General features: G+C 41.5%; 1 protein-coding gene across 4 annotated transcripts in view; it reads left to right on the top strand.

Moving 5' to 3' along the window:
- The window catches only part of LOC126236343 (protein brunelleschi), a 253,243-nt gene that overhangs the window by 157,936 nt on the left and 70,325 nt on the right, over positions 1-24,982 (top strand). For all 4 annotated transcript variants that reach the window (XM_049945571.1, XM_049945572.1, XM_049945574.1 and 1 more), the window contains one exon: positions 12,314-12,426. In XM_049945571.1, the coding sequence (XP_049801528.1) occupies positions 12,314-12,426 (113 nt within the window). The remainder of the gene's footprint in view (positions 1-12,313; positions 12,427-24,982) is intronic.

The raw sequence follows: 24,982 nt of genomic DNA, 5'->3' as shown, positions 1-24,982 counted from the left end.
AAGTGTTTCCACTTTAGGGACTGGGAGAAGGTGCAAAGGCCTTTAACAAGTCCAGCATGATTGAATTTGGGAAAGATGCAACAGGTGAGGCCTTTGGAAAGGACTGATACTTCTATGGGACTAAGGCTTTCACAGGAAAGGTTCATGGCTGTGCTTCAGATCTTTTTCGGTTCTGGATTCTGTATGTTAGTGGGGGGAAGGGTTTGAGGGTGGGGTAAATGTAGTAGGTAAATGTAGTAGGTCTGCAAGGTAGGGTTTATCAGCTATGAGGGGATGCGCGGGGGGATTGAAGGCTGTGGTAGAGATGGTGGATAGTGGTAGTCCAAGGTGCGAGTAGGTGGGGAACAGGTTGAAGGGTTTTTTGAGGTGGCATTTTATATGCTGCTCTGGTTCCTGCAGGGCAAGAGTTTGTGTATGAGATGGGATACAAGAATTTGGGATTGCACAGCAGGAGAATTTTACAGATGGAAAGAAAGTATTGGAAGGTGGTCTGGGCCTGATTTACATGGCCTTGCAGGACTATGTTGGTGAGGGTTAAGGACTGGCAGAATGTGAACAGATGGAGGTCATTGTGGAAGGAGGGGTTTCTAGCTAGAAATACGTAATTTGATGGTAAGGCCATTAGGGGTGATTCCATAGCCAGGCAAATGTACAGGAACAGTATGTGGTACTTGGTTGTGGCAAGGGATGAACACTTTTCTGTATTGGTGCACATGGAAGGAGCAAGGATCTTTTTTAGAGGATAAAAACTTGTAAAAATGCACACAAAATACATGAATAACATGGAAATATGTGCAAAAAAAATTGCAGATCTATGTCAAAATAAGCAGGAAAAATCCCAAAAAGGTCAGAATGGATGAATTATGAGGAATCAAAATGAAGCCTGAGGGAGCAGGCCAATAGTGAAAGGCGAAAACGAACTGAACTCAACATGTAAACACAATGAGACCAAAGATAAAAATAAATAAACGGGCTATAATGTACGTTGCAGGTCAGTGGGGGGAATTGTATGGAGGAAGAGGAGGAGGAGGACAACAGTAGATATGAGTAGATAGGTGAGATTAGTTGTGTGAACTAGGATAAGAGAGGTGAGGAGGGCTTGGTAGGATGAGATAGAAGTCTGTGTAGTACAGGGAGGTACAGATAATAACACATGAAAATATGTGAGTGGCACAGGTAGATTGATAAATTTGAAGGTCTGTGATTTCTGATATTGGTGGGAGTGTTGTTGGATATTTAGATGCAGCACCCACAATCAGTGTGGTCATTTAGCCATATGTTGTGTGCAGGTGAGCTGATGGATACAGTATGGCGTGTAATTCAGAACATGTGGTGCGCTCTGGAAGGCAACATGTAAAACTTGGTACAGAAGACAAAGGAAAGGACAGACACTAAGTGTGTAATGTGATGGGAAATACTAATAAAGGAAAGCAGCACTGGGTTAAGGAATGGAAGAAAAGCCATTGGGCAAATCAAGAAATTAATATTAATTAGTGCCGTGTGACGAGGGCCTCCCGTCGGGTAGACCACTTGCCTGGTGCAAGTCTTTCGATTTGATGCCACTTCGGCGACTTGCGCGTCGATGGGGATGAAGTGATGATGATTAGGACAACACAACACCCAGTCCCTGAGTGGAGAAAATCTTCGACCCAGCCGGGAATCGAAACCGGGCCCTTAGGATTGACAGTCTGTTGCGCTGACCACTCAGCTACTGGGAGTGGACTAATCAAGAAATGGAAAATTCAGGATGGGAATATGACAATATTTTGAAAAGGATAGATTGCTACTCAGGGCTGTGGGGAAGAGGTTAGGGCAGCTAGGTGCAGTCAGTAGGTTGACAGAGAGTGAGAGGTTTTGAACTATAAGGATTACCTTGCAGAAGGACTCCACCAGCTGTCAGATTTGTCCAACTACAAACTATGCCACAGTGACACAATTCCAGAAATCCAGAGGATCTCCAGTCTCTCCTCAAATCCTTAGACCATCCTAGAACCTCTCCCCAGAGTCTATCTCTCTCGTCACCCCTACCACTCCCCACACTCCACCTTCTACATGCTTCCTAAAGTCCATAAACCCAACCACCTAGGATGCCCCATTGTGGCTGGTTACTTTGCCCCCACTTAGAGAACCTCTGCTCTCGTAGACCAACACCTTCAACCTATTACCTGCAACCTACCCTCCTACATAAAAGATACCAACCATTTCCTCCACTGACACTCCACTGTTTCTGTTACTACCTGCTCATCACTATTGATGTCACCTCTCTTCACACTAACATCCCCAATGCCAATGCCCATGGCCTTGCTGCTATTGAACACTACCTTTCTCAACACCTACAGACTCCAAACTACAACCTCTTTCCTGGTCATCATGACCAATTGATCCTCACCCACAATTACTTCTCCTTTGAAAGTGCACCAACACACCATCCTGTGCCAGCGTATTCATGGGCTGTCTAGAGGAATCCTTTCTAACCATCTGGAATCCAAAACACCGCATCTGTTTCAGATTCATTGATGACATCTTCATAATATGAATCGAGGGTCAGGACATTCCATCCACCTCACTCCAGAACCTCAACACATCACCCATTTGCTTCACCTGGTACTCCTCAACCTGACAAGCCACCTTCCTTGAAATTGACCTCCACCTCAAATATGGTTACATCAATACCTCCATCCATATAAAACCTATCAGCCACCAGCAATGTCTCCACTTTGACTTCTGCCACCCATTTCATGTGAAGAAGTTCCTTCCATAAAGTCTGGCCACCCATGGCCGTCGCATCTGTTGTGATGAGTATTCCGTCTCAAAATATACCAAGGGTTTCACTTGTTAACATACCTTTTTGTTGTGGCTTTCTGTGTCTTAGCACCTTCACTATACGGTGAGTAGCAATCTCTCCTTTTCATAATACTGTCATTATCCCATCTTGGATTTTCCAATATTTGGTTCAGTATGTCACAAAGAGAGAGGAAGGATTTTGAACTGAACTTAAATGAGCAAATGAAGCTATTAAATGAAATTACTGACAGCAGACTTAACCATGGGTACTACTTTTTACACATCATAAGTATGGTCCACAAATATGACGACACCAGTGCATTACAGCTACATGCAGACTAAATTGGTAAATTGTGGGCAAGCATTTATTAACATCATTTGATATGAAAAGAAACAACGAAGATAACAGTCAAGAGTGACTGAGTGCTAGTAGAGACATTGGTGGTAATTTACAGCTAGAATATCCAAAGGTTTTTCTACAGCATAAATCATCAGTAAGAATTGTGAATTGTGGTTTCCTCCATCTCTTGATATGCATGCAGAAACATTAAGGTCTGTGTACAGGACACATTTCAAAAATTTACATTACAATTACAATGAGTTTTATGGTTCAGATAGCACACTGCAATGACACAAAGTCTAAAGGATCATTGACAACACTAAGAGAACAATATCTGGGGTTTGTTGATGTAATAAAGGAGTGTTTTGTTACTTTCGTTGGGCCATACAAATTATAAATTAAAAAGCCAGATATTGAAAAAATAGTATGTGGCAAAATACGGGGCTTGTTGCTTACAGGATTATAGATTTTTTGCAGTAGGACTTGGACTGCAACACCTCAACAAGGAAGTAAAATATAGTGGTCAAAACAATTAGGGATCATTTGAGATATCTAGGTTCTGAAGTGTTGTCATCGGCAGAATGAATTAAAATGGTGTGATGTCTGTCAGTTCTAAGGAGTGGAGGCAACAACATTACAGTCACCGAGATAGTGGTAATAATGGAAAGTTGTTACATAGGGGGCTGGTGTTGACTTGTGTTTACTCTACCAAACGAATTACACAAGCAGTTGGGTTCAGATAGTGTAGTGAGCAGGTAGTGCAATGCAACAACAATGTGACTTACCCGAAGCTATGGCATGGAGAGCCATAGGATGGTTGGAAACAGGACAGACACAGAGGGAGGTGGCTGCAGCTATTGTAGTGTCCGAAAGTGTAATTCCCAGGACCTGGGCATTATTTCAGACAGGAACCATTAAAAGAAAGCAAGTCCAAGGTTGTTCATGGGTGACATCAGCAAGAGATGACCGTTATCTCCAGTTAACAGCCCGTCGAGAAAGGAGGCTGAATGCAACTCAGCTGCAACGCACCCTCTAGGCAGCAACACAGCACGCAGTATCAACACAAACAGTCCGAAATTACCTTTGGGAAAGTGGCCTCTACCCAAGGATGCCTATGGTGTGTGTCCCATTAAAAACGCGACCCATTTAGGCTGTAGAAACTGAGTGGAGGAACATCAGGATTGGCGTTGCAATGAATGGCGCCAGGTGCTGTTCAGGCGTATCAGGATTTTGTGTTCAGCTGGACAATAGTCTTCCCCTCATCTGGAGAGAACATGGAACTCGGAACAATCCTGCTTACAGGCAGGAAACATCACCATTTCATTGTGGTGGACGAATGGTTTGGCAATAGTCAGCATTGGCAGATGTACGGACCTCTATGCCATTCAGAATGGTGCTTTGAGTGCTCAGAGGTATAGAGATGAGATCCTTCAACCTTTTGTTGTGTCCTATGATGGTGCCATTGGAGATGGGCTCCTTCTGGTAGACGATAATGCTCGTACCCACAGAGTTGCAATGGTGGACAACTTGCTTGAAGCTGAGGGAATTGAACGAATGGAGTGGTCAGCTTGTTCGCCCGACTTCAACCTAATTGAGCATGTCTGGGATGTGCGTGGCAGATGCATTGTAGCCAGACCAGCACCTTTCACGGTGGTTGCAGAGCTGGATATTGCACTCATGGAAGAATAGCCAAATATCCCTCAAGAACTGATTGATAACCTTATACTGTCCATGCCATGCAGGTGTGCAACTGTAGTGGCAATCTGAGGTGATCACACACAACATTAGAGGGCAGCGAGAATGACTGTTTCACTATTATGATAGCCACATGGTGCCTTGCTCTATGTAAATGCCATGTAAACCTCAAGTAAAGAGTTGAGGCAGTAAAATATCATACTGTATCACACAAAAATTACAATTAAAATTGCAATTAATATCTGATTAAAATATGTTACCATATGTCTATTGTGTACTATATCTCACCTGATCCGCTAATTGTGCTCTGCATATAAATTTCTTATTTTATTTGACTACCTATGACCCAGCCCTGCTTTATATGCGTACCATTAAGTATTTATGGTCAGGCATATTGACTGGCATAGCGTATTGTGTTAGGGGGCCACGAATAAAATTCAGAGAAAAACAATAAGTAAGTGAAAATCATTAGTATCATATAATTTATGCAATGTAAGCAGCACACACTAGGTAAGTTGTCTGGAGGTGTGATTGTCATATTTTCCATATTGAATTGGAATTTGTAGTGATGTGGAAGCATATTTACAACCAATGTATGTATTGTGTGTGTGTGTGTGTGTGTGTGTGTGTGTGTGTGTGTGTGTGTGTGTGTAAAGAAGAAATAAGAAAAAACACATGTGACCTCCATGTCTAGCTCATGTTACAGCACTCCTCTTGTGAAGCTTAGTACGCACTGTGATGCACTGTTGAGTCATTGCTGTAATTCTTTGTTGTGAACTCTTTATGACATCCTTCTTCACCATACCATGCAAGGAATTGTGTCCACATGTACGTTTGATTCAGGGAAATCTGGAAACTGAAAGTTGGGTCATTTGCTGCACTGCTCAAAGAACATACTGTATGGAAACAAAGCAAAGTTGCTGAAGTACTTCTTCGGATAATGTTTTACTTGAAGCATAAAGAAACCCACCACATATTTTGAATTCACATGTTTTTTTCACTATTATGTTACTTCAGAGTTAAGTTCCTTGCAGCCTATTGTTCAAAGAATTTGTGGTGAACTGAGGGTGCGAATTGTGACTGGTAATTGAGGGAAGCAGAAATTAGCCATTTGAAATTGTGCTTATATTTCAAAATGCTTCTCTGAACCACCTGTAGAAGGATTTCAAAATCTTATGTATTCATCTGCAAGAAATTTCTGAATTTCAGTCAAGATCATGCCCATGGCTTTATGATCTTTAAAAAGCCTAAATCCCTTTCTTTCCAGTGGAGATTCATTTACCAGTCTTCTGTATAATTTGAAAGTTTCCAAAATATATTGCTTTTTGTCCCACCATGCAAAGAATCATGTTTGCATCTATGACTTGGGGAAAGCAGGAAGAATAAAGTTGAGGCATTTGCTGCATTGCTGCATACTTTCTGTATATAATTGACATAAAGCTGCATCCCATGCTGTGTTTTACACTAAACACAAATAATTGAAAACAGTTTTCATCCTCACATGTTTTTTCACTAGACAGTTGTTCTAAAAAGAATGCAATAAATTGGATGTCACTTATGTGATTTGTATGTTCCTAATCAATTATGAAACTAGAAAAAGGGGAATCTCCACATCATTGAGAGATGAATGCTAGGTGAAAAGGCAGATTGAAAAAAGCTGACCCAGCCAGGGTTCCATCCTGCAACCTTTTTGTTCCTAGTGAAACATTCTACCACTAGACTGTCAAACCACATACAAAATAGATCACACTTGCTGCTAACACTAGACATTACTGCTCTGTCTGTGATGTCCGCTGTTCAGTAGGTGGCTGTGGCATCATTTTCACAACTTAAGTTTAATTCGTCATAAGTCAGAAAATTTGTACAAAATATTTATAAATAATTAGCCTGCATATGTAGACGTATGCTAGGAGGTGACTTCATTTATTTTATATTGTTAGTGAAAGTTTTGTTAAGGAAAGAAGTTTGGAAGATATATCAGTCCTTAGGTGCTACAAGAAAGTACGAAATTGTACTGATACAGTAATATTTAGGTGTTGACACAAAATAGAAATGTCAAATAGTATTTGTTTCTAACAGCTGTAGCCAGTTCATAACCAAATATATATGAGATGTGACAGTAAAGTAATGAGACTGGTTAGAAAAAACACCTTTATTTACATTTTTAACCAGCTTCAAGGTACTCCATTGTGCCTGCACACAGTTACTTTATCAGTGTTTCTGTTGTTGGTACCCTCTGGAACTCATCTTCTGGTACACCAGCAAAAGCTCTTGTTACAGCTATTGAGATGTCCTGTTCTGTTGCAAAATGGTGCCCTTTAACAACTGCCTTCACTTTACAAAAGAAAAACATCATGTGGGGACCATGTTGTGTGAATATGGAGGTTGTGGTAGCACTGCAGTGGAGTTTGACACCAAAAGTTTCATAGCAGACAGGTAGTATGGGATGGTGTGTTGTCGTGATGCAGGTTCCAGTTGTTAGCAATGTGTAGACGAATACAATGGACCCAATTTTGAAGTCTTTTGAGAATCTGTTGATAGTAGTTCTGGTTTACCATCTGACCTGGAGATAACCACTCTTTGTGCACAATATCCGTGGAATCCAAGACTTTAATGTATGTGCTTTTATTGTTCTTGAATATTCTTCTAAATAACATTGCAAATTCTGATGTTTTGTCTCAGGGTGATACTGGAAACACTAAATTTAATTACCTGTGATAACTTGGTTCAGTAATTCTGGGTTCAGTTCCACTTGTCCCAACAGGTCAGCTGCCACAGTCTAGTCTTTTTGTTGCTGTGTAAGAGTTTTGGAAACCATTTTGGTACAAAACTTTCTCAGTTCCAGATTTTCAGCCAATATCAGGTGAACAATTTCTCAATTAATGTTCAGTTCATTTGCAATCATTTTTATGGTTGATCTTTGATCCGCTGTCACACATTCACTCACCTTGGCTGTGTTGTCACTTGTTTGTGCTGTTAATGGTTGCACACTGTAGTGTTCGTCTTCAAAGTGCATCTTCAGCATTGGTTCTATCTTCAGAAAATCTTTTGTGCCATCCAAACACTTGTGCCCTTAGTAAAATCTCATTTCCAAATGCATGGAACTCACAGAGTTCCCCACACACACAGAGAGAGGGGGAGAGAGAGAGAGAGAGAGAGAGAGAGAGAGAGAGAGAGATGGCATACTGTTGTGCTATATTTTGAGATTCCATTCTTGTGTCGAGAAGCAAGCACAAGACCTGACTCTTCTAGTACCTGACTGAAACAATGTAGTTGCATACCGCTTGCGGTTATGGTGGGGAAAGACCAAAGTCACACACTGCCTGTGGTAGCAGGCTGAGAGATCGCCAACCTAGGGAGGAAAAAATGGATCTCATTACTTTGTCACAGTAATATTTGGGGGGGGTTGCAGAGAAAATGTCATGCATTATATGCAGTGTTGTTGGTGGCGGCAGCGGCAGCAGCAGTCATAGTAGTAGTAATTGTTGTTGTTGTTTTAGTAATCTGTCTGAAGACTGGTTTGATGTAGCTGTCAGTGCTGCTCTAATGTGTGAAAGCCTCATCTATTCTAACTCTACAACCTACATCATTTTGAACGTGTTCACTGTATCTCTCTCTTGGTCTCCCTCTACAATTTTTACCCCCTCACACCTCCCTACACTATTTAATTGATGATTCCTTAATATCTTGGAATGTGTCCTTTCAACTGATCGGTTCTTTTAATCAAGTTGTGCCACAAATTTCTTTCCTCCTTATTTCTATTTGTTACCTCATGATTAGTTGTATGATGTGTCCATCTAATCTTTAGCATTCTTTGTAGCACCACATTTCAGTAGCTTCTATTCTCTTCTTGTCTGAACTGCTTGTCATCCACTTTTCAATTCAATGCAAGTTTACTACCTAGGTCTTCAGAAAAGACTGCCTAACACTTAAATTTATATTTCATGTCAACAAATTTTTTTCAGAAATCCTTTCCTTGCTATTGCCAGTCAGCATTTAGTATCCTCTTTACTTTGTCCATCAACAGTTATTTTACACTCAAATAGCAAAACTCATCTAATACTTTTAGCATCTCATTTCTGATTTAATTCTGTAAACATCACCTGATTTAATTTGACTGCATTCCATTACTCTTGTTTTGCACTTGTTGATGGTCATCTCTCCCTCTTTCAAGGCACTGTTCATTCCATACAAATGCTCTTCCAAGTCCATTGCTGTCTCTGTTGTTGTTGTAGTGGTCTTCAGTCCAGAGACTGGTTTGATGCAGCTCTCCATGCTACTCTATTCTGTGCAAGCTTCATCATCTCCCAGTACCTACTGCAACCTACATCCTTCTGAATCTGCTTAGTGTATTCATCTCTTGGTCACCCTCTATAATTTTTACCCTCCACACTGCCCTCCAATACTAAATTGGTGATCCCTTGATGCCTCAGAACATGTCCTGCCAACCGATCCCTTCTTCTAGTCAAGTTGCGCCACAGATTTCTCTTCTCCCCATTTCTCTTCAGTACCTCCTCATTAGTTATGTGATCTGCCCATCTAATCTTCAGCATTCTTATGTAGCATCACATTTCAAAAGCTTCTATTCTCTTCTTGTCTGAACTATTTATCGTCCATGTTTCACTTCCATACATGGCTATACTCCATACAAATACTTTCAGAAACGACTTCTGGACACTTAAATCTATACTCGAAATTGCTGTATCTAACATTTTTAAATGTCATCAGCAAACCTGAAACTTTGTATTTCTTTTCCCTGAATTTTAATACCTTCTCCAAACTTTTCCTTGGTTTCCTTTACATCTTGCTCAATATGCAGATTAATCACCAGTGGGGCTAGGCTGCAGCCCTGCCTCACTCCTTCTCAAACATTGCCTCCTTTCATTCCATTTCACATGCAGACAGAACCTAACTTAAATGGCACATCCCTCTTTCTGTCCTCCATGCTCCGGACTAAGTTCTTAAGTAAATGTTTTAATAATATGTTATCTATATGGTCGCCTCAATTAGCTGCTTTTTGTTATTTCCTTTGTTTATGAAATGAATTTACTCTTTGTGATGGAAAGGCTTATGTTATCTCAAGGGCATCAGAGATGATGGGATTGGTCCAACCCATAAAATTTATCACCACTTCTAAGAGCCATCAGTCTATAGTCTGAACACCAGTCTAAAACTATCTTGAGCATATGCAGAGCAAAAACAGCATTTGGACAACACCCCTGAGTACTTGAAACTGTTTCTGGCTAACAGTAGGGTGTGGAAGCAGTGACTCCAAACTGGTCATGGTCAGTTGGCAACTTACTGAACTCATCAGAGGTATTGCCTGAAACTGCTAATTTTGCATATACATTTGCTAATTGTTCTCAAGCTTTGCACTTGGGTTGCTTCTTTCAGTGAAAGTTATTATGATTTAGCGGAATGAGATTTTCACACTGTAGCAGAGTTTGCGCTGATATGATTTAGCATTTAGTCTTCAGCTTTTTTTTATCATTGTATTCAGGGAAAGTTTTCCATAAAGTTCATTTCTAACAGTTGCCTATATGAGCTGGTGTATCTGGGGTGTTCAGGTGATGAGAAAATGAACTTCATGAAAGAAGTTATGATTGTTACAGTGACAAAATTAGCATTTAAACATTGAAAATTTTTATACATTTAAAATGATTATTTCAGTCCCTGCAGAACTTATCAGCAGTATGGTACATTGACAGTATTTATTAAGAACATCTGCTACTCTAAGCCAGTGTTTAGTTACACAATCCAGAATCCACATATTTCTGAGAATTTCAAGTAGTGTTTGTGTGAGCATGTTGAGAAATACAGATTATCGTAAGGAGAAGAAAAGGAAATTTATAGGTAGTGTGGTATTGAAAGCATATTTTCAGGAATTAAAGACCAAAGTCATGTACAGAAAGATTTCATCTTTGAGAACAAGTTATAAATCTGACCAGAAATTCCTGAGAAACGGATATGGAGAAGTTTTTATAAACAACTTTTGCAAATATATGAAAGGAGTGCTTAATAAATCTACTAAATTGTCCACTGCCAACCACATTGTTTTATTTTCAAAGCCAACACAATATGAGCTCTCAGTATAAAACAAAATCACTGTAAAAGATCAAGATATAGATAACAGTGACTCAAGAAGAACTGAACTTTAGGAAAAGATGTTAATAACATTGAATTCACCTAGAAAGAAGGCAAATCACTCATTCTGAGGATCCAAATATTAAAACCACCATTTGGGTTACTGAATAGCTCTGTGTAAAATGGAAAAGTCCTATAATCTACCCCATCAATCAGAACAATGAGACCGTGATGTGTGAGAACTACTATAATATTGTACTGCTCAACTTCTGCTGTAAAATATTCTCAAAATGGTTTTTAGATGGGATGTAGCTGTTAACAGATACATTTACATGGTAATTCCGAGGAGGATTTGGCAGTTTCACCAAATTTTTGATGCTTTCACTTTTATGTGTAATAGCTTATTTTAATTTGACTGTGTCTAGTGTAATATGCAAGTACATTTAAACTTCATGTTGAAATAGTAGAGGAGTAAATTAAAATTGTGCAGCTTAGACTAGACTACTGGTAATCTGGAAACCATTAGTAGAACATAACATTATTGTTTGGTATGAGAGGCAGAGCTTTTTAATTGTGCTGTCAATTTTCCATCAAAATACGTGCGGTTCTAGGCGCTACAGTCTGGAGCCGAGTGACCGCTACGGTCGCAGGTTCAATTCATGCCTCGGGCATGGATGTGTGTGATGTCCTTAGGTTAGTTAGGTTTAATTAGTTCTAAGTTCTAAGAGACTGATGACCTCAGAAGTTAAGTCGCATAGTGCTCAGAGCCATTTTTCCATCAAAATATGACATGTCTCTGTGATAATTAGCATTCATACATTTTTTGACTCCCTGAAATGATAAGGAACTTTGATTAACTGAACCAGAATTGAAAAAATGTTAATGTACATGTTTATGATCTTAGGACCTTATGTCAGTGTGTAACTAAAGCAACTGGTAGACTAAAGAGTTTCAGCAGAAACCTTAAGAGGCTTCACTAACAATGTCGGGCATGTTTCAGAACAAAGGTAGATGCAAAAATTCCTCCAATTTTGCATTAACAAAATCTCTCAAAGAGGATAGGTAAGTCAGTTGATCAGCTTCAGTGCTGTGCATTATTAATGCATATGGCATGATATGTTGTTTGTTTTGCTGATCTGGAAAAGACATCTGCACATAAATATTTTGTATGAGCTACCAGTGTTGATGACAGTTCAAATTATATGAAATCTTATAAAAAAACTAATATGACTGAATTACTGGTTTTCATCAGTGTTTTACATGGAAATATTACAACAGTAAATAATGGCCACTGGTAGGAAGAGGAAAGAACCTGCTTCAGCAGTCTGATAGTTACCAGCTTTCTCTTTCCAACTTTACATAATAGCAATAAAAACAACAATACAGTTATTCCCCTTTTTTCTTTTGCAGGTTATTCTACTCACACATTAGGTGTGAAATCAAACTGCAGGTTGCGTCATATAGCAGGATTCCCTCAGACACATTTTTCGGTAGACATAATTCCAGCTTTACCTCAAATGCAGGTACTGTCTGATATTTACTCTAGTGAAAAATCAATGAATTATTATATTCTTATTATACTGTGTAATATAATTGTGCAACATCCATCTTGCACTTAAAATGTGCATCACTTGACATTTTTGTGTTGTCTTATATGTTTATGAAGAATGCTTAAGTGGGCTGATAAAATGCTACCTAGTTTGTGTGTGTCTCAATTTATCATCAAACACAGAGTAAATATACTGTGAGGCTGTCGTCAGTATGCATTATTGTTGAAAGAGCTGCGAATAAGGGATTATTGTGCGTTTCTGTATAATGAACACTTCTTTCTTCAGTGATGATTTACCCCAGAATGTGGTGCAATAAGACATTAGTGAATGAACATAGTAAAAGTAGGCCAGCTTTTTACATTTTCATCTTCAAAGTCTGATATTATCTGCTGTGCAACAGCTGCAGAGCTAAGATGTTCAAAAAGATCTGTAACCTGTGACTTCCACTTCATGTACTTATCAACATACACACCTAAAAATTTAGAATATTCTGTTTCATTTATTAATTTATGTGTATGCATTATTTTGAATGGTGGTTGTCACACCTTTTACAGTACTAATAGCATGTGTTGTGTTTTATCTAAATTCAATGGCAGTCCATTTGGAGAGAAATAGTTATTCATTTCAAGAAAACAATATTTACGTTTATGACTGTTGAAATTACTCCGTTTGGCTTCATCATAATACTTGCATTGTCAGCAGATAAAAATATTTGATGATGGAAGTTCATTTGTATATAACAAGAATTATAGCAGGTCCCATACTGATCACTGTGATATATGTGTAGTGATTTTTCACATCCTGAACTTGCTGTTTCATTGTGGTGCTTCCTGAGTTTTGTAATAGGACACTCTGCATACCTTGTAGTGAGATAGGATGAATAGAAGTTACCAGTAAGATCTCTGATATGATACTATTTAAACTTCTTTACAAGAACACTGTGAAATACACAAGCGAAAGCTTTTAACAAGTCACAGAAGATACCAATTGGCAATATTTTGCCACTCAAATCTTGTATAATCTGGTTTGTGACTTGACAAATAGCACGTTCTGTGGAGTGACCCTTTTGAAATCCATATTGAGATTATCTTATTTTGAGAGAGGTGTGTTATGGTTCTTGCATGTATAATTTTTTCCAATACCTTTGAGAAGGAAACCAATGAAACTGGTCTGTAATTATTAATCTGTCTTGCTACCTTTCTTGTAAAGTAGTCTGACAGTAGCATACTTCAGTCTTTCTGGAAATATCCCTTGTCATTGTGATGTGTTGCATATGTACCCGAAAACATGTCACATATATGCGAAGAATAGAGGGGTTTTTTTACTTGAAGTACTGTCACCTTTGAGTATTGATTGGAGAAATTAATCACATTCCTAATTTATTTGGCAGAGCATGGGTTAATTGTAATTTATCTGTATGCATGAGTCATTGCATTCTGAATATATTCTATTGCCTTATCCCTTCAGCTGACAACCTTCTGAGATATTTTCAGGAAATGATTATTAAATACATTGGCTACCTGACTGTTATCATTTATTGTTTGTCTAGCTTTTGTTATAATGAAATCCTCTGCTTAACTGGTTTCCTGGTTTCTCTTTTAACTACTGATCACATAGATCTAATTTTATTATCAGGATGATTGATTTCAGGGACACAATGATTTTTTGATTTTTTAAAAAATCACTTTCCTGAAGACAGTGATATATTTGACAGAAATATATTTCTTGTAATGAAATCAGTCCTCTGATTTCATAATCATTTAAAACAATTTCTTTTTCTAAACATGCTACTTTCTTCCTTTTATAATTCAGGGCTTTTTTGCTGTCTTTTGTGTAGCATACTTATTTTTTTTTGGGAAAGCAGCCGTTAAAAGATTTGTAGGAACCCGCCTACAGATACATTAAATCTGGAAATCACATTTGTCACAATTAACACATCCTTCCAGTCAGATTCCTTTAAGTCTGTCTTGAAGTATGGTCATTAATTACACTATGTTCCATGATACCACTTCATTGTAATCATATACAGTTAGTTGTTTAGCATGGCTAGTTGTGCATCATGGTCAGAGAGGGCATTAACTGCTAGACAAACATTTATAACATGGATGAAGTGTGCACATACAAAAATGTTGGCTATTAGTGTACTGCTATATGTGTAACGCTGGTGGGAAGATCAGTAACACATTACATGTTGTAAGTGTTAAGTAACATTTCCATTACAGAAAATTAATGTTAAAAGTCTCCACTGATTAACATCTGCTTTGTGAAAGTTTCGCAGTGGGGATGTAAATGTGTAACATTATCAGTAACTTTTCCAATAGCAGCAGTTCACGAGAGGTCTAGCTAAATGAAATGACTTGCACAAAAGAAACTTGTTTGAATTTCCTTACCATTATGCATTGGAATATTAGAGGACTAAAAAACTAAGTTAATGAACTTCTTTTCTTCCAGTTATTGATCTTGGCAGAAATTACTGGTATTAATAAATTGGAATTTTGGTTATAATTTAATTGGATAGATGAAAAATGTATTTTATCCCAGCAGAATACACCCGTATAAGAAGGTTGTAATTAGGCAAGCTTTCCGAGTTAGTGGCTCCCTTTTCAGGCAGAAGGGTTGAAGGGGAAGGAAGAGGGATGAAGGAAAATTACTGGAGAGGTCTAGGAAAAGGGATGGTTTTGGAAAAGTTGCCCAGAACTGCACATCAGGGGAGACACCGCACAGGATGAGAAGGAAAGTTTTCCTTCTCATCTTGTGCTGTGTCTCCCCTGACCTATGGTTCTGGTCGACTTTCCCCAAAATCTACAACATGGCAACTCTTCCTTTCTCCAGATTTTCCCCAACTACTTTATTGTCCTGCATGTTTGATATGTGGGTTCTTGCAGTGTTGTTGTTTTAAACTGTTTATAACCTCTCAACAAGGATTAACACACCATTTCCAGAACCGTTCTTATTGGGCAAGATACAGCATTGATTAATGCTTAGGATAATGTTTCTGATCTCAAAATTGGATAAGTTTTCCTTTCAGAATGTTGTCATTTTACATTAAACAAGGTTTCAGTGTATTTTAAAAATACTCAAGTCTGTAGACTGAATTAGAAATAGAGCATTTTCAATAGGAACATCAATTTCCCAGCAAACTGCACAATTGTAGAAAGACAAATTGGTTGGGAATACTTCGAATATGGCTGAGCATCACAGTATCCTTAATTTACGAGAGGGAGTTGTGTCCTGCGTACATTTAGTGAACTTAGACCTCAAAGAAAATAGAGATGGAGAAAGCATCTCCAAAATTAAAGGTACACTTTTGTCTATAATTTAGGGCATATTAGGGTTGTGAAAAAGAACATGAAGCGTGACAATGTGCATAGGAATAAGTGCCCAGCCACTATTATCACACATGACAATGGACCCAATCTACCTGTAACCACTCACTGTGGGCAATACTTGGTGTACCTGAAAACAGGCACAGAGGTATGGGCAGCAGTTACTGTGTCTAGTATCTGCCTGCCAGTAACATACAGAATATCAGTGATAAATAAAAAAAAGATTTTTGTTGTTAGAATATCATTAAGAGGATTTCCAGAGAGTGAACTGTTCACCCTATATATATGATGTCATAATGCTGCAGAAAGTCATTCACCATGCTTACCATGTTTTGACAAGGACCATCCATCTTAAAGATAGTCCATATGCAGCAAAAAAAAAGATGCACGTAACATTTTAGGGTGCCATCTCTGTACTCATGACAGGAAACACATAAAGCAACATATATGCTTCTGACGTGATGCTAGTACACTCCGGAAAACGATTTTATCCCATTTCACAATATTTTCAGGTTTATTATGTATACTAAAGGAACAAATGGTAAAAATTATTCCTCAGGCTAAACTGTTTATAACCTCTCAACAAGGATTAACTCACCATTTCCAGAACCGTTCTTATTGGGCAAGATACAGCATTGAACAAGTGTTTTTCTGTACAGTGTTGTCATACAGTCCTTGTGAATTTCAGAGCTCCCCCAAAATATATCTGCAAGTGCATAAGAAAAGGGTAAGAGGTGAATAAGTACAGAAAAAAACTCGTACTTTAATACCCAAATTTTCTTCTCCAGTGTTACCACAATATGCAATAACTGGATTTATTAAAGTGAGGTCTCCAGTTAGGTGCCTAAGGTATCTATACTATGGGTAAGTCTACTCATTTTATACAAGGCCATGACAAGTATAGCATGATAAATGCAGCAAGCACACACAAGTCTTGTAGTGTAGCCCTACTCAAAAAGACACTTGCTCCTGCATTGAAAGAATAACAGATCAAGAAGCTGCAGCTCAAAAGAATACCAGCACAATCATCAGACTGTGTGTTTTAATAATGTACAGAAAACTGGTAGAAAATTATGAATTATTTAGGAATAAAGGAGATGACACACAAAAAGGCAGAAGTGCTGCATTTTCAATAGTTGCACAAACAAAAGGCATGGAACTTGGCTACCTTTTGGATTGCTCTTCCTTTTTCTAGCTGTAGGAAACACACACACACACACACACACACACACACACACACACACACACACTCTTACATGCACTGGCATTCAAGCACTCACCTGTCACCCTACATTGTGCTCAGTCAACTGCCAGCTCTTTACTTGCCCACGGTTAAAGTACTGGGATGAGGTGGGGGTATGGGGTGAGGGATGGAGAGAAGCAGAAAGCAGGGAGGGGATTCAAGGAAGTATCTAGCGGCTTGTGGGAGAGTGGGGAGCTATCTGTGGGCAAACTAGGGATCCAGGTAGAGGGAGCAGATGGCATACGGCTCACACAATTTCATAGACTAGAGCATGAGATAACAGCGCACAGTTAACTGATGTGGGGACACACATTGGGTGGGGATACAGGATCAGGGGAACCAGCTGTTTGGTGCTGGTCAGTCATTCTAGTTGACAGCTGGTTGGTTGTCATACCAATGTAAAATGCTGTGCAGTGATTGCAGCAAAACTGGCAGGCCAGGCCGTATGGCAGGGATTTTTTGGTGTGGGAAGGGTGGAAGCTGTCGAAGTGCAGGTACTGTTGGTGATTGGGGTGTTTGATGCAGACTGAAGTGTGGATGGAGCCATCTGAAAGGAGAGAACATCATCTAGGAAGGTGGCACGATGGGTAGAGGAGGATCAGGTGAAGTGGTTGGGAGAGGTGTGGAGGTTGTGAAGGAATAAGGATTAGGTGTCCTGGCCTTGGGTCCAGGTTATAAAGATGTCACTGATAAACATGAACCAGACCAGGGGTTTGGGGTTTTGGAAAGCTATGAATGTTTCCTCTAGGAAGCCCCTGAATAGGTTGGCATAAAAGGGTGTCCATGGCTGTGCCACGAGCTTGTCTATCTTCCCTTCAAAGGTGAGGTAGCTTTGGGTTATAATGTAGTTGGTTAAGTGTATGATGAATTAAGTGGTGGGTTTGGAATATGCAAGGCTTTGGTAGAGGTAATGTTCAGTTGCAGCAAGGCAGTGGGCTTGGGGGGATGTTGGTGTATAGGGAGGTTGCATCAACCATGACATGTAGGGATTCAGGAGGTAAAGGTGTGGGGATGGTGGAGAGCCAGTGCAGTAGGTGGTTGGTATCTTTAATGTGGGAGGCTAGGTTTTAGACAATTGGTTGGAGATGCTGATCAACAAGGGCTGAGATTCCTCCAGCAGGGACACTGTAACCAGCCATAATCGGGAACCCACAAATGTTAGGTTTGTTGTGTTTGGTGAGCATGTAGAAGCGGGTTTGCTGTTGCTGGGGTGAGCAGAGAGATGGATTCAGGGGAGAGGTTCTAGGAAGGCCTAAGGACTTCAGCAGGGATTGGAGGTTGTGTTGGACTTGTGGGGATGGGGTCACTCTGGCAGAGCATGTAGGTGGAGGTTTCACACAACTGGTGGAGACCGTCTGCCAGGTAGTGACTCCGGATCATCACAGCAGTGGTGGAACTTTTGGCTGCCGGGAGGGTGTTGTGTAGCACAGTCCTTTCTTTTGTTGAAAGGTTGTTGTTCTTAGGGAGGGACCTGGTGAAGCATGGTGAGAGCAGGTTAGATGTTAGGAAGTCCTGGAAGGTAACCAGGGGATGTTTAGGTGGGAGTGTGGGAGGCTCATGATTGGCTGGTGGTATGAATGGTGCGGCAGTGTTCGGAGTTGGGATTGCATTGGCTTTGGTTGGAGGGGTTGATGGCAAAGAAGTGTTTCCACTGTAGACAGCAGGTCAGCTAGGCAGGGTGTGGGTGCTGTGAGGGGTTGATGAGGAGGAACACTGTGGGTGGGATGGGGGTTGGATAGTGGTGCCCTAAGGTGGGAGTAGGATTTCTTCAGGCTGGATAACTTGTGTAAATGTTGTTTGGTGTGTTCTTTTACATGCTGGAGTGTCAGGATTTTTGTCTGATCAATGAGGTGTAGGTAGTGGAGATGGCATGGTAACAGTATTTTGCAGAGGGAATGTAAGTATTTAAGAGATGCCCATTTTTGGAGAGTCTGGTAGGTGAGGGGAAGGGATTGGCAGAGTCTGAAAAGATGTAGGTCGTAGTGGAAGGGGGGAGGGATCCAGAAATAGGGGAGGGCTTTAGCTAGGTATATGGAAACTTTTCTGAATTGGTGCAGATAAATAGAGCAGGGTTCCACTGGGGAGGGGACGGGTGGGAAGGGGTGAGGAGGGGGGGGTAGTGCTGGGGAAAGAAGTTGTCATTGGAAGTGGCAAGTAAAGGTGTCATGTGGTTATAGTAGGAGTTGAATAAAGTTGATGGGTGTAAGGAGTGAAAGGAATTGTGTTGGCATAAGGGGCTAGTTTTGTGACTGGGGTACATCTCATCACACATAATATATTGTCAAGCACATGAAATAAATTTTATCATGTGTTATTTGCCATTACATATAAGAGATAAAAGGAAACAAGGACAGACAAATGGGGAGTGATATGTGGGGGGGGGGGAGGAGGGGGGGTTGAATTGGTGGAAGTGTTATGCTGTAATTGGGGGTCGCATGGTACAAGGAGTTGCGCGCACAGCTGCTGTAATGGACGTGGCTGATACTACAGGGTGTGACAAAAGTCACATGCAACAACATGTGTCGTGGCCATTACAGATTGTGCCATAAAGACGAGAGGGATTTTTTTAAAAAAAAAAAAAAAAAAAAAACATATATACAATGGAGGGGTGCCAAATAAAGGAGATAGTAACTAAGGATGGATGACACGAGATTTGGATGAAACAGAGCTACCATGTGGTATAATAATGTACAGAAAGCTCTGGTTAAAAATTACAAATTATTTAGGAATAAGGGAGATAATTCACCAAAAGGCTGAATAGCTGCATCATACATAGGCACTCAAATGAATGGTACTGAACCTGGCTAGCTTTAGGAATGCATTTCCTTTTTCTAGCTGTAGGAAACACACACACACACACACACACACACACACACACACACACACACGCCTGTCTCCCTACATTGTGCTCAGTTGCCTGCCAGCTCTTTACTGGCCCAGGGCCCATGGTGAGTGTACTAGGATGGGGTGAGGGTGTGGGGTGGGGTGGGGTGGGGTGGGGTGGGGTGGGGTGAGGTGAGGGGTAAAGAGAGGCAGGAGGCAGGGAGCAGGTTGGAGGAAGTGCCTAGCGGCTCATGGGAGAGTGGGGGCTGTTTGTGGGCTAGCTAGGGGTGCAGGTAGAGGGGACAGGTGATCTACTGGCTACATGATTTCACAGACTAGGTCATGAGATAACGGGATACAAGTAGCTGGTGTGGGACACAAAACATATTTCCGTAGCACAGGCATCCCTGAACTGCCTGCACTCCATCGATAAAATACTGTTACTATGCAATCCCCACTAATTACCTTATCACCCAAATTCAAATCCTGACCCTCCAACATCTAGAACAACATTCCAAAAACCAGCTCCATAAGTTGTCTATCCAGCCTGCTGACATCCTACTCCTGCCTTGGGGCACCCCCATCCTACCCACAGTGTTCCTCCTCATTGGCCCCTTATAGCACCCAGACCCTGCCTAGCTGACCTTTCCAACCTACCACAGCCTCCACGAAATCCAGAGCCACAACAAACCCAGAACACTGTTGTTAACCTATCCACCAAAATCCTCAACTCCACAGAAGTTTCACTCCTATCCAGAGACCTCATATTCAACCCTGTGTGTGTGCACTTGCGTGTGCCCTGTTATCAGCTAATTGTGTGCTGTTATCTCATGTCCTAGTCTGTGAAATCGTGCCCTCCAGCTGTCTGCCACCTGCCACCTGTACCTGTACCCCCAGCTAGCCGACAGATGGCTGCCCACTCTCCAATGAGCAGCTAGACGCTTCCCCCACTTCAGTCCATGCCTCCCCATTATTTATGTGTTACACTTACCATTGGTGTAGTACTCCTAGATGTGCAGAACTGAATGTGTTTAACTTTTTAAAACTGAGGACAAGACCATTCATGGAAATTAGTCAATGATATGTTAAGAATATTGCTTACCCCTTCTTCTGTTACTGTGTATGTACTTGTATTGATTACAATACTAGTGTCATCTTCAAAAGAACTAATCCTACTTGTTGTATATAAGATGGAAGATGATTCATATATATATATATATATATATATATATATATATATATATATATATATATATATATATATATATATAAAAAGAAAGATGATGAGACTTACCAAACAAAAGCGCTGGCAGGTCGATAGACACACAAACAAACACAAATATACACACAAAATTCAAGCTTTCGCAACAAACTGTTGCCTCATCAGGAAAGAGGGGAAGGAGAGGGAAAGACGAAAGGATGTGGGTTTTAAGGGAGAGGATAAGGAGTCATTCCAATCCCGGGAGCGGAAAGACTTACCTTAGGGGGAAAAAAGGACAGGTATACACTCGCACACACACCCATATCCATCCACACATACAGACACAAGCAGACTGTGGCAGACAAGCAGACTGGCCCAGGGCCCATGGTGAGTGTACTAGGATGGGGTGAGGGTGTGGGGTGGGGTGGGGTTGCCTCATCAGGAATTCCTGATGAGGCAACAGTTTGTTGCGAAAGCTTGAATTTTGTGTGTATATTTGTGTTTGTTTGTGTGTCTATCGACCTGCCAGCGCTTTTGTTTGGTAAGTCTCATCATCTTTCTTTATTGGGGGTCGCATGGTACAAGGAGTTGCGCGCACAGCTGTGCTTGTGTCTGTATATGTGTGGATGGATATGTGTGTGTGTGCGAGTGTACACCTGTCCTTTTTTCCCCCTAAGGTAAGTCTTTCCGCTCCCGGGATTGGAATGTCTCCTTACCCTCTCCTTTAAAACCCACATCCTTTCGTCTTTCCCTCTCCTTCCCTCTTTCCTGATGAGGCAACAGTTTGTTGCGAAAGCTTGAATTCTGTGTGTATGTTTGTGTTTGTTTGTGTGTCTGTCGACCTGCCAGCACTTTCATTTGGTAAGTCACATCATCTTTATATATATATATATATATATATATATATATATATATATATATATATATATATATATGATGTGACTTACCAAATGAAAGTGCTGGCAGGTCGACAGACACACAAACATACACAGAATTCAAGCGTTCGCAACAAACTGTTGCCTCATCAGGAATGAGGGAAGGAGAGGGAAAGACGAAAGGATGTGGGTTTTAAGGGAGAGGGTAAGGAGTCATTCCAATCCCGGGAGCGGAAAGACTTACCTTAGGGGGAAGAAAAGGACGGGTATACACTTGCGCACACACACACATATACATCCACACATATACAGACACAAGCAGACATGTTTAAAGACAAAGAGTTTGGGCAGAGATGTCAGTCGAGGCAGAAGTGCAGAGGCAAAGATGTTGAATGACAGGTGAGGTATGAGTGGCGGCAACTTGAAATTAGCGGAGATTGAGGCCTGGTGGATAACGGGAAGAGAGGATATATTGAAGAGCAAGTTCCCATCTCCGGAGTTCGGATAGGTTGGTGTTAGTGGGAAGTATCCAGATAACCCGGACGGTGTAACACTGTGCCAAGATGTGCTGGCCGTGCACCAAGGCATGTTTAGCCACAGGGTGATCCTCATTACCAACAAACACTGTCTGCCTGTGTCTATTCATGCGAATGGATAGTTTGTTGCTGGTCATTCCCACATAGAATGCGTCACAGTGTAGGCAGGTCAGTTGGTAGATCACGTGGGTGCTTTCACACGTGGCTCTGCCTTTGATCGTGTACACCTTCCGGGTTACAGGACTGGAGTAGGTGGTGGTGGGAGGGTGCATGGGACAGGTTTTACACCGGGGGCAGTTACAAGGGTAGGAGCCAGAGGGTAGGGAAGGTGGTTTGGGGATTTCATAGGGATGAACTAAGAGGTTACGAAGGTTAGGTGGACGGCGGAAAGACACTCTAGGTGGAGTGGGGAGGATTTCATGAAGGATGGATCTCATTTCAGGGCAGGATTTGAGGAAGTCGTATCCCTGCTGGAGAGCCACATTCAGAATCTGATCCAGTCCCGGAAAGTATCCTGTCACAAGTGGGGCACTTTTGGGGTTCTTCTGTGGAAGGTTCCGGGTTTGAGGAGATGAGGAAGTGGCTCTGGTTATTTGCTTCTGTACCAGGTCGGGAGGGTAGTTACAGGATGCGAAAGCTGTTTTCAGGTTGTTGGTGTAATGGTTCAAGGATTCCGGACTGGAGCAGATTAGTTTGCCACGAAGACCTAGGCTGTAGGGAAGGGACCGTTTGATGTGGAATGGGTGGCAGCTGTCATAATGGAGGTACTGTTGCTTGTTGGTGGGTTTGATGTGGACGGACGTGTGAAGCTGGCCATTGGACAGGTGGAGATCAACGTCAAGGAAAGTGGCATGGGATTTAGAGTAGTACCAGGTGAATCTGATGGAACCAAAGGAGTTGAGGTTGGAGAGGAAATTCTGGAGTTCTTCTTCACTGTGAGTCCAGATCATGAAAATGTCATCAATAAATCTGTACCAAACTTTGGGTTGGCAGGCCTGGGTAACCAAGAAGGCTTCCTCTAAGCGACCCATGAATAGGTTGGCGTACGAGGGGGCCATCCTGGTACCCATGGCTGTTCCCTTTAATTGTTGGTATGTCTGGCCTTCAAAAGTGAAGAAGTTGTGGGTCAGGATGAAGCTTGCTAGGGTGATGAGGAAAGAGGTTTTAGGTAGGGTGGCAGGTGATCGGCGTGAAAGGAAGTGCTCCAACGCAGCGAGGCCCTGGACATGCAGAATATTTGTGTATAAGGAAGTGGCATCAATGGTTACAAGGATAGTTTCCGGGGGTAACAGACTGGGTAGGGATTCCAGGTGTTCGAGAAAGTGGTTGGTGTCTTTGATGAAGGATGGGAGACTGCATGTGATGGGTTGAAGGTGTTGATCTACGTAGGCAGAGATGCTTTCTGTGGGGGCTTGGTAACCAGCTACAATGGGACGGCCGGGATGATTGGGTTTGTGAATTTTAGGTAGAAGGTAGGGGTGCGGGGTGTTGGTGGGGTCAGGAGGTTGATGGAGTCAGGTGAAAGGTTTTGTAGGGGGCCTAAGGTTCTGAGGATTCCTTGAAGCTCCGCCTGGACATCAGGAATGGGATTACCTTGGCAAACTTTGTAAGTAGTGTTGTCTGAAAGCTGACGCAGTCCCTCAGCCACATACTCCCGACGATCAAGTACCACAGTCGTGGAACCCTTGTCAGCCGGAAGAATGACGATGGATTGGTCAGCCTTCAGATCACGGATAGCCTGGGCTTCAGCAGTGGTGATGTTGGGAGTAGGATTAAGGTTTTTTAAGAAGGATTGAGAGGCAAGGCTGGAAGTCAGAAATTCCTGGAAGGTTAGGAGAGGGTGATTTTGAGGAAGAGGAGGTGGGTCCCGCTGTGACGGAGGACGGAACTGTTCCAGGCAGGGTTCAATTTGGATAGTGTCTTGGGGAGTTGGATCATTAGGAGTAGGATTAGGATCATTTTTCTTCGTGGCAAAGTGATATTTCCAGCAGAGAGTACGGGTGTAGGACAGTAAATCTTTGACGAGGGCTGTTTGGTTAAAGCTGGGAGTGGGGCTGAAGGTGAGGCCTTTGGATAGGACAGAGGTTTCGGATTGGGAGAGAGGTTTGGAGGAAAGGTTAACTACTGAATTGGGGTGTTGTGGTTCCAGATTCTGTTGATTGGAATTTTGAGGTTTTGGAGGGAGTGGAGCTGGAAGTGGGAGATTGAGTAGATGGGAGAGACTGGGTTTGTGTGCAATGAGAGGAGGTTGAGGTTTGCTGGAAAGGTTGTGAAGGGTGAGTGAGTTGCCTTTCCGGAGGTGGGAAACCAGGAGATTGGATAGTTTTTTAAGGTGGAGGGTGGCATGCTGTTCTAATTTGCGGTTGGCCTGTAGGAGGATGGTCTGAACAGCCGGTGTGGATGTGGGAGAGGAAAGATTGAGGACTTTTATTAAGGATAGGAGTTGACGGGTGTGTTGATTGGCTGAGTGGATGTGTAGGTGAAGGATTAGGTGGGTGAGGGCAATGGAGATATATATATATATA

Source organism: Schistocerca nitens, chromosome 2 (assembly GCF_023898315.1).
Source record: "Schistocerca nitens isolate TAMUIC-IGC-003100 chromosome 2, iqSchNite1.1, whole genome shotgun sequence".
In the NCBI taxonomy this organism is placed as follows: domain Eukaryota; kingdom Metazoa; phylum Arthropoda; class Insecta; order Orthoptera; family Acrididae; genus Schistocerca; species Schistocerca nitens.
Note: the sequence above shows the minus strand (reverse complement) of the source record. Positions and strands in the feature narration are given on the sequence as shown.